Here is a 15659-nt window from a genome sequence, read left to right as displayed (position 1 = left end):
GTTAAATCGAGATCTGGTCAGAATTTCAACAATTAGCTTTAATAATAATAGAATTAATTAAGTATAGAGTTAAGAAAAAAAAAATTTTTATTGATTTATTAAAAATTTCTTATTTTTTAATGATATCGGCTGGTATATCGCTAGTATTATTCGCAAAAAATTTTATCAGATTATCGTTGTCCCGTTGATCTTATTTCCTCTCTTCTTTCTCTTCTCCTCTTGTCTATAAGTAGACATGTTGTATGAGTTGCTATTCCCGGCGCGCCTGTTACTATTAATTATAGGCTTCGAAGAAATCAAGTTCCGGAAGCGAACGCCCCGTTCTCTTCGTCTTTAATATTCCTTCGAAAGGTACACGATATATAGTCGAATCATCGATTCACGGAAGAACTTTTCGTCATCGTTGTCAAGTATAGACAATATCGTCAAAAATTACATTTCCTGCGTGATACGGAGACGCACGATATTACGAGGAAGCGAATCCTCTCGCCGAAAGAGAGCATCTGGTACAAAAAATGACGAAGTGATAGTAGCCCGCGTGTCACGTTTACACGTATAGCTTGTAATTCCGCTCGCGGAAGACGTCCTTTATGACGTAAGACCGGTTACATGAACGGGCACGAAAAAGATGAGCGATCGTGTAACGGAGCGTACGATGAGTCTGCGGACGCGCATTTTTCTCGCGATCAGCCGCCAGTCTCCGGTAGCCTCGGAAACGAAATGAGAGCACATACGTGTCGATAGTAATTATTTCTTGTTATTTGACTGAAAACGGAGAGATGATTACGTTACGCTGTTTCGACGCATATATATATATATATATATATATATATATATATATATATATATATATAGAGAGAGAGAGAGAGAGAGAGAGAGAGAATGTCGATATCAAAGACGACAACAGTGTCTTTTATCGTGATGTGCTCGTATAAAAAAAAAAGGACAAGTTTATCTAATTTTAGAGAAATTATTTTTGAATTTTCGCGATTGCATAAAATTTATGACTGCCGCTTATCGTGATGGCTGCTAAGTAAAATAAACAGAATCTCACGTACACACGAGAAGACTTCGCGAGTAACTTGAGCGCGATACTCAATGAGCAATGAAAGTTCAATCACGGTTAATTATAGGTGATCTCGAGAGCGAGATGTTTCTTCCTGCGCTCGCAGATCATCCATTGGTAAGTGACGGCAATGACGGATTCGCGTTACGACCTCGTGGATCTTTAATTACTGTGCGCGATATTAGTTATCGCAAGACATGAATCATTGCTATCAATGAAATAGAACGGGCTCGCGCGCTTAGGGGTTGTTGAAAAATCGTAAGAATGTTAATAACTTCTTGCTATTACTTAACCACACGCCTTATAAAGGCGAAATTAGTTCCTAATCGAAAGTGTTTGTTAATCATACGCGTGATCCTCAATGTCAAGACTTGAACGTTAGATTAATTAGCTATGATAGGTACGACTTTGCGTAATATTAGAATACTATTATCAAGCGTCAAAGAGAACGATGAAGGACTACTAATTATTGCGACGATGATTATTGAATTTTCCGCTTATTTAAGTATAATATGTCAGTCATTTTCGGATTAAAAGGGCGGAATAATATATAAATCGTCAAATCAAATAATGAATATATCGAAAAAGGCATGATATCTCAATTAATGAATAATAATAATTATAAATATCCCTCATGTATTAAGATTTGTATTCGTATACTTTACATAATTTATTAAATCGAAATCTATCACGCGAGTGTAGTCCAAGTGACAACATATTTTCAGATATTACATTTTATGGAATTTAATTTTAACTCATAAATGTATTCTTTATCAAAATAATGAGAATTAAATAATTGTAACATAGTAATAATCTCAAAATAAAAACATATGCTACTTATTAATAACAGATATAAATTTTTTAATAAAAAATAATTCATATTTTTTTATTTTTTTTATAGTTGTCCATTCATATAAAACATGTTTTTTTACACATTTTATTATAAATATAGAATTTTACAAATCACATCATTATTTTCTCTAGAAAATTGATTTTTGATTTGCGCGAGCAATAAATATTGATGCACTCATTTCGTTATCACGCAAGTAATGAAATCTTAATTAAAGCAAAAACGCAACGGCAAAGTAATGCGTGTTCTCCGTGGGAAAGGACGGCAAAGAATCTTAACGGACGCGGATTATACCCGAAGAAGGACGTTGTAACAATTAAAGCACGTACGCACGGATGTGGTTTAGAACCGAATATTGTCGGACTTTATAGATCCTGAGAGTATGTAGACACCGCGAGATCTCTCGTAAAAAATACGCCTTCGGCTGTTGACTCGTTTACGCAATTACTTCAATAATAATTGCGCGATAATTGCTCCTAAGAATCTCGTATTGGCTTAATCTGACAGTGACCGGTGTACTCGGAGATACAGCTATGATAATTAGTTTGATACTTGTACCACTATCGATTACTTTCTTTCGCGACTATTATTAGTCACAAAAATATTTATTGCAAAACATAAGCATGATAAACACACATTGCTGAGTCATATAAATAAATTTTCATTTTTATTTTAAATATAAATGTCACAAAAATATGAATGAATAAAAATATTAATTTGTTTGTTTAATGTGTCTCTTGATATAAAATTTAGGCAGAATTTCTTGCCTCCCTCACTTGATGGAAACATAAAATAATAAAGATTCACAGACGTGAGTCACAAGTGCAGAAATATTGTTTTTCATTGGATTTTACATTAACCAGGCGAAAACCAAACGTGAGAGAATATAGTCGCAATATCCGCAAATATAAACTATTACGTTAGCAATCTTACTTGTACGTGGTTATATGGCGATGCCTGCGCGTTTTATACGGATAATATGACAAAAACTTGCGCGCGGTATAGGCAGCAATATTTTCGCACTTGTCACGTCGAAAGATCGTAAAAGCTGAAATTATCCTGCGCCTGGCGCGGGCAACCGCAGAACAATGCAACCGCAATGTATTGCTCTTCAGCCAGCTAGAGTTATTTCGTTTCAAGTCATTACAGCTCGTACTCTCTCCTACAAATGCAATTTGAATCCGATTATTTGCAAAGGCGGATTTGCCGGGCCAACACAATAAGCGCAAATAGAAGCATTTTATCAATTTAACTTTACGAGAATTTTTTATAATTCAGAATTTGCAAACGCCACAATACTAAATTTTCCTTCCTGATAGAGGAAGCTTTGTTTTTGTGGAAACATTTTTTTCTCTAATTTTGATGCCAATGTGTTTAGAATGTTCTAAAACGTCGAAAAAAACATATTTTTACAAAATGTCGAGTATGTATGTTTGTATATGCATCAAAGGACGTGGTGCCGTAAATTTTAAGATAATGAGCTAAAATTTTTTATATGACTAAAGTATCATTTCAGGTTGGTTGGTATTGTACTTGGCTAGGATCGATAAAGGGGTTTATTTTTTATAAAATTTTAAATTCTTCAAAAAAAGATGTAACTTCCGCAAATTTTGAGATATTGGTCTAATTTTTTTTATATGAATAGAATATCATTAAAGAATAGTTGGTATTGAATTTAATCAGAATTAGTAAAAGGGTTTATTTTTTTATAAAATTTTGATTTTTTCAATAAATGTATGTGCATGCTGTAACTTCCACAAATTTTGAGATATCAGGCTAAATAATTTTTACATTAATAAACTAGCATTAAATAATGATTGGTATTGATTTTAAGGAGAATTGATGAAAGAGTTTATTTTTTATAAAATTTTGACTTTAAAAAAAAAAAAGATGTGATTGCTCTAACTTCATCAAATTTTGAGATAACGGGCTAAATATATTTACATTAATAAAGTATCATTAAAGTATGGTTGATATTGAATTTGATTAGAATTGTTGAAATGGTTCATTTTTTATAAAATTTTGAATTTTTCAATAAATGTTTGTTCACGGCCTAATTTCTGCAAATTTTTTAAATATTAGATTAAATTGTTTTACATGAATAGAATATCATTAAATTATGATTGATATTGATGATGTGGCTAGGATCGATAAAAGAGTTCATTTTTTATAAAATTTTGGTTTTTTTTTAAGAAATGTTTATGTACGCTCTAACTTCTTTGAATTTTGAAATATGAGCTAAGTATTTTGATATGAATAGAATATTATATAATGATAATTGGTATTGAACTATTTTAGAGTCTCGAAAACTGATATTATTCCGATTTTGTAATTATGATTACTGATATTATAAAAAAAAGGAAATAAAATTATGAGGAAGCCATGTGTAAGTTTTTAATTTGCACAATTTTTTACTTGTTTTTTTAATAATTAAGATGTTAAAGAGAAGTTTTTTGTAAAAAAAAAATATTTAGAGAAATTTCTTGAAAATATTCTGCGATTGAAAGATTTTGTCTAAAAATAGTTTATTTTGACATAATAATTACTTGAAAACAACTTCATGCGTTTTAATTTTGAAAATAAAAGTACATTTTTGTACAGCTCTATTAGTACGTTTTTTTTTTTGAGAAAATTAATAATTCAACTTAAATAAATTACACAATTATTAATGAGTATATTTATATATTAATAATATCTTTAATTATATCTAAAATTATATGTTAAATTATATCTTAAATAATATCTAAAATTAAAAACATAAAATTAATAAAATTAAAAAGTAAATTTAAAAAACAGAAAGAGATGAGAAGACAGAAAAGAAGATGGAAAAAAGAGTATTATATATGTGAAACTTATAATAACAAGTCATTGAAAATACTTACAAAAATTTAAATCAATCTTTTGTGTATCAACAAACAAAAATCTGACATTGTTATACTGTAAACAAGCAGTGCTATTATAACGCTTGATAGAAAAGAAGCACAATTTCGGATAATTTAATTAATAAATTTTTGGTAAAAGGAACATAGAGTAGTTACTTCATTTATATATATATATATATATATATATATATATATATATATATATATATATTGCTGCAAATACTTGGTAAGCAAAAAAGTCAAATAACAAAATTTCTTAATACATAATTATACATAATACATATATTGCGCTAATATAAAGTATCTTATATTTAAAAATACATGTTACAATAACGTTTACTTATTTTGAAACAAATTTGTTTTGACATTCGGGCAAGTAAGCATTTAAACAATACATATTCAAACAATAGAATTATAACAATTGCTCGATATTTCTTTTTAATGCAAGATAAATTCAATTATTTCAATAATAATAGATTTTATCAAAATATATATTTATCCAATCCTAATTCTTTTCGTGTTTGTTATCAATAAATATGTTTTCAAATATTTTCAACTTCATCGATTATATTACAATATTCTAGCGTACTTCTATAAATTTTGATACACTGCAGAAACTGTTTAGATAAATATATATTTATGTGTTAAATATATATAATTATATCGTAATATTATTATATTAATGTATAAATGCAAACAACAACAAAAATTATTTAATCGCAATAAAGTAACTTTATTATTAGATTTCAATTCACTTATTTTTGTATAATTAATAATCGTCAGAATCAAAAAAATCAAGCAATATGATCATGTATATTTTAGATATAATTGCAAATGGATAGATATAATGAAATTAAAGTCCTCTTGGTGTGCCCTTTTTGTTCTGGGAAGTCGTGCAAAAATGTAAAGTAAGTTGTTCATATTATTTCTAATGAATTATATAAAAGCTACAATTAATAATAAGTAAATTTTTATAAGAATTGACAAAAATATATGATTATTCTATCCGTTTAGCATATTTTGGTTTATTTTATTTTTAGGCATTTTCCAAATAAATCTATCATGGAAATGCAATGCAATTTGTGCAAATTAACTCTTCGCTTTGTAGCATTTTCGAATGAAATAGAGGCTCTTATACAGCTTCAGTCTATTGTAGGAAAACTTATAGAGTGCGGTACTAAAAATAAAAAAAAATAAAAAATTAATAATCATTTCTGGGACAATTTAACTCGTTTTATGAATTATGTTGAAATATATAAAGAAATATATTTCAAATACGTTATGTATATGTATATCTCTATCTATTTTATGATATTTTGACAATTTTAATGTATATATATATATTGACAATTTTAATGTATTAAAATATACTCATTAATGTATACACTTTTTAATTTGTATGACTAATTAATTGCAGCGCTTTTGCATAAGCAATTCTTTTATATGTATTTACTTTGATAATCGAACAAAATATAAAGAAAAAGTTATATATATAATTTCTCAATTGTATGCAAGTTATATTTTTATTCCACTTCAGCGTGAAACATGCGAAAGCTATTGATTATATGCGTGCAGAAATTGATTCTTGCTCTCGAATGACGATATTAGCATATAATTGTGTACTATATGTTTTATTAATGTTATATGACGATTTGCGACGGGCACTCTTGCGATAACTTTTCGCGTAAGATTCACTTGGAAACAATAATGATTTCGAAAAATAAATGATTCAAATTTTTCATCACCCGCTACGCGATTATTAACTACAATTCGGAAAGTGAATTGCAATTTTCAAATTATCAAAATGGCGGAGCCAATCATTGTATCTGAAAATAAGTGCAAAAAATACGACCAAAAGTACATATAAATCAAATAGTACTATAAATTAACATAGAAAATTTAAATAGGAAAAGTTGTAGAATAAATATACTGAAAGTGATTCCAAACAAATTTGTTATAGCTAGTGTGATCGATGTGTAATTACTTATAGATCGGACGATATATTTGCATCGATAATCGTGCACCCAGTGCACACATTGGGTTCTACATATATTTTCTATGTTGGTGGCACTGCGATCGTGGAGGCGCTGAAGTCGAGATCCGTTGTATGCCTGCGCCATTTCCGGTTTACATCGGTCTTTCACTCTCAGAGCAAGATGGCAGACCAGGTACGTGTGCGATACTGCAATCGTCAATAAATGAAATTTTTCACGTGTTACAGTATTATTTTGTGAAAGCTTGCTATGTTTTAACGACAATTAGCGTTACGCATAAGCCTACGCGAAAAGTAAGCTCGTAGATGAAGGTGTGATCGAGAGATTATACCTTCGCGAGCATAGCACGTGGTTAGGTCGTACACGCGGGTCTCGACATTAAGTTCCAATATTTATTGTGAAAAATATGCGTAATTTGTATGATTTGGTTTGCAGAGCGAGCGTGCGTTTCAAAAACAACCCACGATCTTTCTTAATCGTAAGAAAGGTCTGGGCCCGAAGCGTAGGAAGCCCATGAGATATAGTCGTAATGTCGGGCTTGGTTTCAAGACGCCTCGTGAAGTGAGTATAAGTTCATCTTTTATTTCACAATACTACCTCAATAATTTACTTGCAACATTCTCGTTTCTATTTGTATCATTGTAATAATCTTTGAAAAATGAGTGAATTTATGGAGTAAGATTATGTATATTAAAAATATATTGATTTATTAAAGTTGATAAATATAAAAAATTATTTAGGACTATTTAATATGATGATAAAACGACGGTCTTCTGAAGATTAATTTGAAGATTATTTTATATTCTCACAATACTGATTGATTGTACATTTAGCTTTTTAATAGTAAAAGATATATGAAATGTTTTATATATATTCTTTGTTCGTTCAATCTTTACAGGCAATTGAGGGAACCTACATCGATAAAAAATGTCCATTCACAGGCAATGTGTCGATTAGAGGACGTATCCTCACTGGTGTTGTACAAAAGATGAAGATGCAACGTACTATAGTTATACGCAGGGATTATTTACATTATATTAGGAAGTACAACCGTTTTGAGAAACGTCATCGTAACATGAGCGTTCATCTTAGTCCTTGCTTCAGGTATAAATAAAATAATTTACATTTTCTCTTTTTTTTTTCTTAGGAACACTTTTGCTAATTTTTGTTTTTATATGATGATATATCACGATGGTCTACTGACAAGTAACAACACAATTTGAAGAATTATTATGGATCTGATATAATAATAATTAAAAAAAAATATAATATGATTTATCACAATTAATATTTACAAACTTTATAAATTAAATTTCAGGGATGTTGAAATTGGTGATGTAGTCACCATTGGTGAATGCCGACCTTTGAGCAAGACAGTAAGATTTAATGTATTGAAGGTTTCGAAAGGAACAGGATCAAAGAAGAGTTTCAAGAAATTTTAAACATCTCTCCTTCCAGTAATGGTTAGTAGTTATCCATTGTGGTTATTAGTTTATTATCTCTCTCTCTCTCTCTCAGCAATATTATTTCTCTCTCTTTTATTATTGTAAATATAATTAAATTAAAAACTTAAATGATGATAATATAACGACGGTCTTCTGAATATATATTGAAGGATATATTCTCACACACACTGAATATTTTTGTATCTACTTTTTTCAAAGTAAAATTTATAAAATGTTTTTTGTACATTATTGTTGCTTTAATTATTACAGAACATTGCCAGGTGTGAGGATGCAAAGAAAAACTAATAAAACATTACCACCAAATGTATGCAGTTACAAAAATTATGTCATCTCTGTATTGTAATTTATATTCAAAACATGCTGAAATGAGAGAAATAAAATTTCTATAAAAATGTTGATTTTTTTTGTAATGCAATTTATATCATGTTTTAACATTACTAAATATATAATTTCTCATAATCTTATTTTTTATATATTTTCTAAAAATAGAAGAATTGATATATTTATAGAGATTATCAATTATACATATAAGTAATATAATTATAAATTCTAATTATAAAAATTTCAATAATCAAAGTAGTTACTTTTTCTAATAATTATGCTTGAATTTATAAAATGCCACAAATGTAGTATAAATATAGATTTAAAAAATGATGAATGTGAAATAATGACATACCATTTAATTTTTAGAAATATATTTAGCAATCATGAACACATAAGCATTTAATATATAAAAATGATAATTTTCATATATATTTGGCAAATATTATTGTCATTATTATAGTAATAGCATATAAATCAATTTTTAAGGAAAAGCAATTTGTGTTAAAATTTAAATGATACAGAAATGATATTAACTTCAAATAGTAAAGTTGATTCCTCATGTAAATGTATATAATAATACATATTTAATATATTGCTATTTTTAAAATTAATTCTAAAGTGCACCATCAAATAATTTGAGTATTTTTAATCATATTAGAAATATGAAAAATCTATTTTATATATATATATATATATATATATATATATATAGTATTTTAGATTAACAATTATAAACAGATGATTTACAATTATAAAGGCATCAGCAAGTGCTTTTTATATATAGACTTATATCTTATTTCCTATATTCTCTATCAATAAATAGGATTTAATCAATTTTATTAAATTAATTATCGTGTCAAAAGTTTATCACAATTATGCTTGCTATAGCACAAGTTAACAATTTTTCTTAGATAAAAAATAATAATTTAGTTATTTCGTTAAATTATATTAGAATCTGTTATCTAAGTCTATTAATAATATTTATATTTCTGATATAAATTTATACTTAATATGTATGGATGGTTCAAATATAAGCTTTATGTACAAAATTTTTACAAGAAAGGTCTCGCGCGTGTTTACATTTGAACCATTCTATAATAGTTATATCTTCAATAAAAAAATCTCACTCAGTATAAAAAATACTAGTCTGAGACTAAATTATTTTTATGATATAAAATAGAATAAGAGAAAGTATATTTTTAAATATAAAAATATATACAATTCCAACTGCACTAATAAAATCTTAATGCAAAGATGTCTCTAAATTTATAATGCATATATTTAATTATTATATCTGTATGATAATCAAAACATTGAGTGTTTAGTCCCAAAATTTATAGAAATTATATCTGCATAGAAAATATATATTCTCTTCTATTTTATACTTATTATATCTATACATACTTTTTTTACACAAAATATCAATTACTTATAGTTATATTTGTTTTTGTTGAATATTCAGCTATATAAAGTATGTATATAATAATAGGTCCTGCAAAACTCAACAGTAATGAAAACACAAGAAGTTGCATCCAAGACAATCCCCAATTGTCTCCAGAACATTTAAATATATCTGTTTCACAAGATTCTGCTATTTCAGTACTGTCCATATCATTAAGTAATCGATCATGTTCTGTGTGTAGAACCTCAGAAGAATTGGCATTATTAAAGGATGATAAAGGTTCACATACCGAATTTAATATAATAGTATTAATTTCTATATTTGAAGATTCTGTGGTCGATATAGTGTCAAAATCTATAAGTTGCTCTTCCTTTTTTGCTAATTTTTCTTGACTTAATGTAAATGTAATATTCTTATTTTGACTTTCAGATAATGTCTCAGTTAGAATAGAAAATGGTTGTACAGGAACCTTAATATAAGGCTTTGCATATATCTCATTCTCTTTGTCAATTTTATTAATTCGTTTTAATTCAGATATCTAAAATTATGTAATAATATAAAAAAATTAGTCACAAAGTTATAAATATTTTTTTGCTATATTTTTGGACCAAATTTTCTACATACTGTACATCTATATCGAAGAGCCAATGCCTGTAAGGTATCTTCAGGTTTTACTTGTATATTGATCACCTCAATTTTCCGACGTGGTGATGTGGATCGTTTGATAACTTGTAAAGAGATATTCTCCTCATCTGTACTACTTTCATCATCCGAGTGTAAAAATACATAATACGGAGAACTTTCCCTTCCACGTTGATAGATCAGCTGCCTGAAAATTTATTTTATTATTGCGATAAACTTTCAATCATGTATTATACTTTATTTAATAAACTGTTTATATAAAATCGATGAAAAAATAGACACTTCATAAAGACTGTTTAGACTATTGATTGCGTTGACGATTGATACAAATTAATTACTGTACATATAATTCTGTAAATATTTGTTCATAATGTTACAAAAGAATTGAATTGGCAGAGAACCCCAAAAATTACCTAGCATTTTTCTGTTCGTCGAACATTGAATTCATCAATTTTTGCGGCATAGTGTGATGATGCTTAACATAATTTCACTTTCTCGACAATAATGCTTATCCGTGTATCGCATCTGCATACAAATATTTAAAAAATATGTTGGAACAATTAGCATTATGACAGGTAGACGGATGTTCACTAAACCTAACCTAACCAATACAAAAGTTATGTTCTCTTGTCATGTCTTGTACAACCCGACACCTAACATATGTGTAATTTTTATGGCTGGCTAAATGCAGGATTGAAAAAATTGTGTCGGAGTCGGATAGAGGCGCGTTCCGCTTGACGTTACGAAAGTTTTGAATTGTTTGATTAGCCAATCAGGGCGAAAGAAGCAAATATCTTTTTGCTCTAATTGGTCGATCAAAAGCTTCAAAATTTTCGTAGCGTTAAACGGAGCGCATTTTTAGGACTCTTACACACGATACGTGTGTTGAAAAACGACATAATCAACGGCTAATCAATTTTTCGCTTTTACGGATAAGCTGTAAATCTACTGGTTATTGCGTCACTTTTTGACACACGTAAAGGTTCTTGCATAGAACGCGCCAACGCATTATGAGTACCAATTAATGCGTTAGCCAATCGATTTATAGCTTGTCCGTAAGAGGAAAAAGTGATTGGACATCACATTGCTTTTTGGCATGTTTGACGCGTTCTGTGTATAAGAAATCATACTTTCTTGAATGTTTATTTTTCATGAGTAAAAGTATTGGCCAATAGCCGGTGACTGACCGTTGCATCGTTATTGCATAGGATTTTGCCGCGCAAAACATATATGATCGCTTGAGTCGTGACAACTACGTAATAAATATTTGAGGTAATTAAATGCATATATCGCTTGTAATTATATTTTGTAGAGATGCAGAAATATAATTTACGATCTATATAGAGAGATTAATTTGGCTATTTATCTTCATTAATTGTTGTGCATGTTCGCCCGAATGTTCGTGCGTGAGCTATTAGCTACGCGTTTATGTACTTGCTGATTTTCCTCTTACTCTACGTATGCTTTTTTGAAATTTTGCATGATATTTGATATATATGAGAAAAATCGGTATATTATATATATCGAAATATGTACTCGAAATAAATCGTTGCTGAAATATTTGTTTCACACATTATTGAGAATTATTTTGATAATTTTTTTATTTATTATTATGCAATTTTTATAATCATTATGTAAATTTGATTATTAGATGTGATAGAGATTTAACAAAAATTATATATATATATATATATAAAACAATAAAGCTTTATAACCTTAATTTATATTGTTAATCTATTTTATCTATTTATCTATTTTACATTAGATGTAATTGCTTGATATTCATATGTTTGTTACAAGATAACAATTTTATCCTATCTGATTGTGAAATAATGCTGCGTTATATTTTTAGCATTTTATAGTTTATTTTGTGTGTATGTGTTTGTATGTGAACATGTGCAAAAATATATCTTATTATCCTATAAAATCTTATTAAATTGCTTGTTTTGCTTTATGCTTTCTTTTGTTATTGTGTTTTATATTTATTTTTTTGTAATATCTAACAATAAAATATACATTTGTTTCAGATTATTATTAAAAATGGCAGATTCTGATCATGAGGAAGGAGACATAGATAAATTAGAGCTATCTTCAGATTCTGATACTTTAATGACAAAGAAGAGGCCACGAGAAGAAGATTCTGCAGAAGATGAAGCAAACAATTTATCTGTTAAAAAACAACGAAATTCCTTCGATGAACAGACAGAAATATTAAAAAAAAATAATACCAAGACTATTTCAAATAAAAATGGTACAGATGAATATAATGTAAAAGGAGAAAAGCATACAATACATTCAGGAAGCGAACAAAATATACAGGAGGAATCTCTGTCTGTATCGAACGTGCACAAAGAAGAAAACAAAGAAAAACAAAACATTAAGCTAATCAAACAGGAAAATGGGAATGAGAGTCTTTTAAACAAGGATTGTTCTATCATGGATGAGAATGTAGGAAATATGAAAAAGGAGGTAATAACTTACTTATTAATTGAGATAATTTTATGTCATTTTATCTAGAAGTTTTTTTTTACATATCCTAAATATATATTTTCTTATATTTTTGATTATATTTTTTCTTCTACTTTGAGTTAAATTGTTAATGTTGACATTGAGATAAAATTAAAAATGATATATTATATATATATATATATATATATATATATATATATATATATATATATATTAAATGGCTTTAATATATAAAGATTGATTTTTTTATATTAATTATTGATTATTCTTTTTTTTATATTAAAAGGATAGTTCATACAAAAAATCTATTACAAATACCATTGCAATATCTATTTCTAATGATGAGGAAGGAGAAAAAGAAAATAATGAAGAAATTAATGAAGCAGACGAGCAAGCAAAAGAGCAAAATGAGAAAAATGGGATAAAAAAAAAACATATTGCAAAAAATCGAAATGTGGATACAGAAGTAGTAGATGGATTGGAGCTCTCAGTGGAATGCGCGAGTGATAAAGAAGAACCGAGTTCCGAAAGTGAAAGTGAAAAAGAAATAAAACCGCGTCCAAAGACGATAATTATTAAAGCTGAACCAAATGAATCAGAACTGGAATGTAGTACGTCAGAGGCAGAAAAATCTGATTCGCAAGTGGTCACTAACACATTGGAGATTAAATCAGAAAAAAAGGTAAAAAAAAGAGGATCACGAACAAGTTTTAGTAAATTAAAAGGTTCTGAATCTGAGGACAGCCAAAATAATAATTCAGATGAAGATTATAGTCCACGGACTAAAAAAATGAAAAAATCTCCAATAACTAAGAAAACGAAACGTTCTGTGGATTCAAAAAGAGGACGAGGTGTAAAAAAACATCCTTCCAAAAAAAGTACTGAACATATATCTGATGATGAAAGTGTGACTTCGACAGAGAGAATTAATAAATCAAGAAAAACTAAAAACGAAACGGAAGAAGAATTATCGGAAAAGGATTCTTCGGCAAGCGAAAGTAATAATAATTCTGAAAATGAGAAAGAATTTTCGAAAAATAGAAGGACGAGACGTAGTACAGCTGTAAGTAATAATTTCTTAGTACTGATAAATCAATCTATAATCTATTATATAAATATCTATGTTATAATATGTATATATATATATATATATATATATATATATATATATATATATATATATATATTATATATATTTATATTTATAAATATGTGTATGTGTATGATGTGATACTGTTTCAGGAGCCAGACAACAATAGCCAAATACAAAAATTGAAAAAATATATAAAGGCTGCTGGTATAAAAATAAGATCTTATAACGATGTTTGGGCTGATTGTCGGAATAATTCTGCAAGAATAAATCGCTTAAAAGAATTATTAGAAAAAAATGGTATTAGTGGGAGGCCAACATTGGAAAAATGTAAACGAGCAAAAAAAAAGAAAGAGAGAATGCAAGAAGTATCCGAATTAGATATATCCAACATTATATCTGAAGGTTAATAATAAAGCTTTATTATGAATTTATTTTATAATATCATAGAAAACTACATTATACAGATATTAAATTCATATATATATATATATATATATATATATATATATATATATATATATATTATACATTTTATATTAAATATATTTTCATATTATACAGATATTAAATTTATATATATATTTTTTTTTTTTAGGACGTGTTACGCGCGCAAGAAGAAATATGAATAAAAACTCAACATCTCCAGATACATCGCAACGACATCGAGAAACTTGCAAACGTATTCATACCATTGTTGATAGTGATTCGGAATAGAACTTAGCAGGCTAGCAACATCCACAATTTATTAAGCAACATAAATATCTAAACTATGTGCATAAGGGCATACCAGCATACTGCGTATGTATATAAATATTTTCTAATATTCATATATTTTTGTATATCATAATTATTCTTATAGTCTTTTTCTATTTCTTTTCTTCAATGAATTATTATGAATAATTATACATGATATATTAATTAAAAATATAGGATGGAACTCATCTTTATTATATTGATTCGTCACTTCTACTCGTAATTAAAGTAAATTATTAAACATGCAAAAAATATAATTTATATAAACTTCTAACACTTATATTTAGTATGAAAAGAATAAAAAAGTTTTGTGTGCAGGAAAAGTATGTAAAAAAGGATTATAAATGGAACGGGTTATAATATATAAATGGAAAAAATTATAAATGAAGCAAACAAAGAATTTAATATTGTCAAATTTTAAGATAGATGTGTTTTGCTTAAATGAATATTAGAAACAATAATGAGCCAAGTTTTTAAATATAGAAGCAACATTCAAAATATTTATCGCAAATCTATTTTTCTATCTTCAAAAACATAATATATATATATATATATATATATATATATATATATAAATAAATCTAATGAGAAATACTCTGCTACTACATAGTTCAGCAAAACACACTATTTTACTCAAGATATTCTTTTATATGGAATAATCTCTTTTGTAGAATTGTAATCACTTTATCATGCAAATTAACATATTTTCTTTTTATAT

General features: G+C 27.6%; 3 protein-coding genes across 4 annotated transcripts; 2 read left to right on the top strand and 1 right to left on the bottom strand.

The window, feature by feature from the left end:
* Positions 1 to 6835: 6835 nt before the first annotated feature.
* Positions 6836 to 8654, top strand: LOC126858539 (40S ribosomal protein S11). The gene is made up of 5 exons (XM_050608949.1): positions 6836 to 6966; positions 7228 to 7353; positions 7691 to 7896; positions 8111 to 8255; positions 8508 to 8654. The coding sequence occupies exons 1-4, from the start codon at positions 6955 to 6957 to the stop codon at positions 8232 to 8234; spliced, it is 468 nt and encodes a 155-aa protein (XP_050464906.1). The 5' UTR covers positions 6836 to 6954; the 3' UTR covers positions 8235 to 8255; positions 8508 to 8654.
* A 748-nt stretch (positions 8655 to 9402) lies between these two features.
* Positions 9403 to 11598, bottom strand: LOC126858537 (lysM and putative peptidoglycan-binding domain-containing protein 3). The gene is made up of 3 exons (XM_050608947.1): positions 11040 to 11598; positions 10609 to 10813; positions 9403 to 10522 (listed from the first exon to the last, which is right to left on the bottom strand). The coding sequence occupies exons 1-3, from the start codon at positions 11087 to 11089 to the stop codon at positions 10004 to 10006; spliced, it is 774 nt and encodes a 257-aa protein (XP_050464904.1). The 5' UTR covers positions 11090 to 11598; the 3' UTR covers positions 9403 to 10003.
* A 148-nt stretch (positions 11599 to 11746) lies between these two features.
* LOC126858514 (HIRA-interacting protein 3-like) lies at positions 11747 to 15462 on the top strand. Of its 2 annotated transcripts, none has more exons than XM_050608914.1 (5): positions 11747 to 11898; positions 12654 to 13095; positions 13382 to 14158; positions 14338 to 14590; positions 14784 to 15462. In XM_050608914.1, exons 2-5 carry the CDS (start codon positions 12667 to 12669, stop codon positions 14900 to 14902), a joined length of 1578 nt encoding a protein of 525 aa, XP_050464871.1. In that variant the 5' UTR covers positions 11747 to 11898; positions 12654 to 12666; the 3' UTR covers positions 14903 to 15462. The 2 variants fall into 2 exon arrangements, with proteins under 2 accessions (XP_050464871.1, XP_050464872.1); XM_050608915.1 differs by lacking the exon at positions 11747 to 11898 and adding an exon at positions 12060 to 12084.
* Positions 15463 to 15659: the final 197 nt, after the last annotated feature.

This window comes from Cataglyphis hispanica, chromosome 25 (genome assembly GCF_021464435.1).
Source record: "Cataglyphis hispanica isolate Lineage 1 chromosome 25, ULB_Chis1_1.0, whole genome shotgun sequence".
In the NCBI taxonomy this organism is placed as follows: Eukaryota; Metazoa; Arthropoda; class Insecta; order Hymenoptera; family Formicidae; genus Cataglyphis; species Cataglyphis hispanica.
This window is presented reverse-complemented; position numbering and strand designations above follow the sequence as displayed.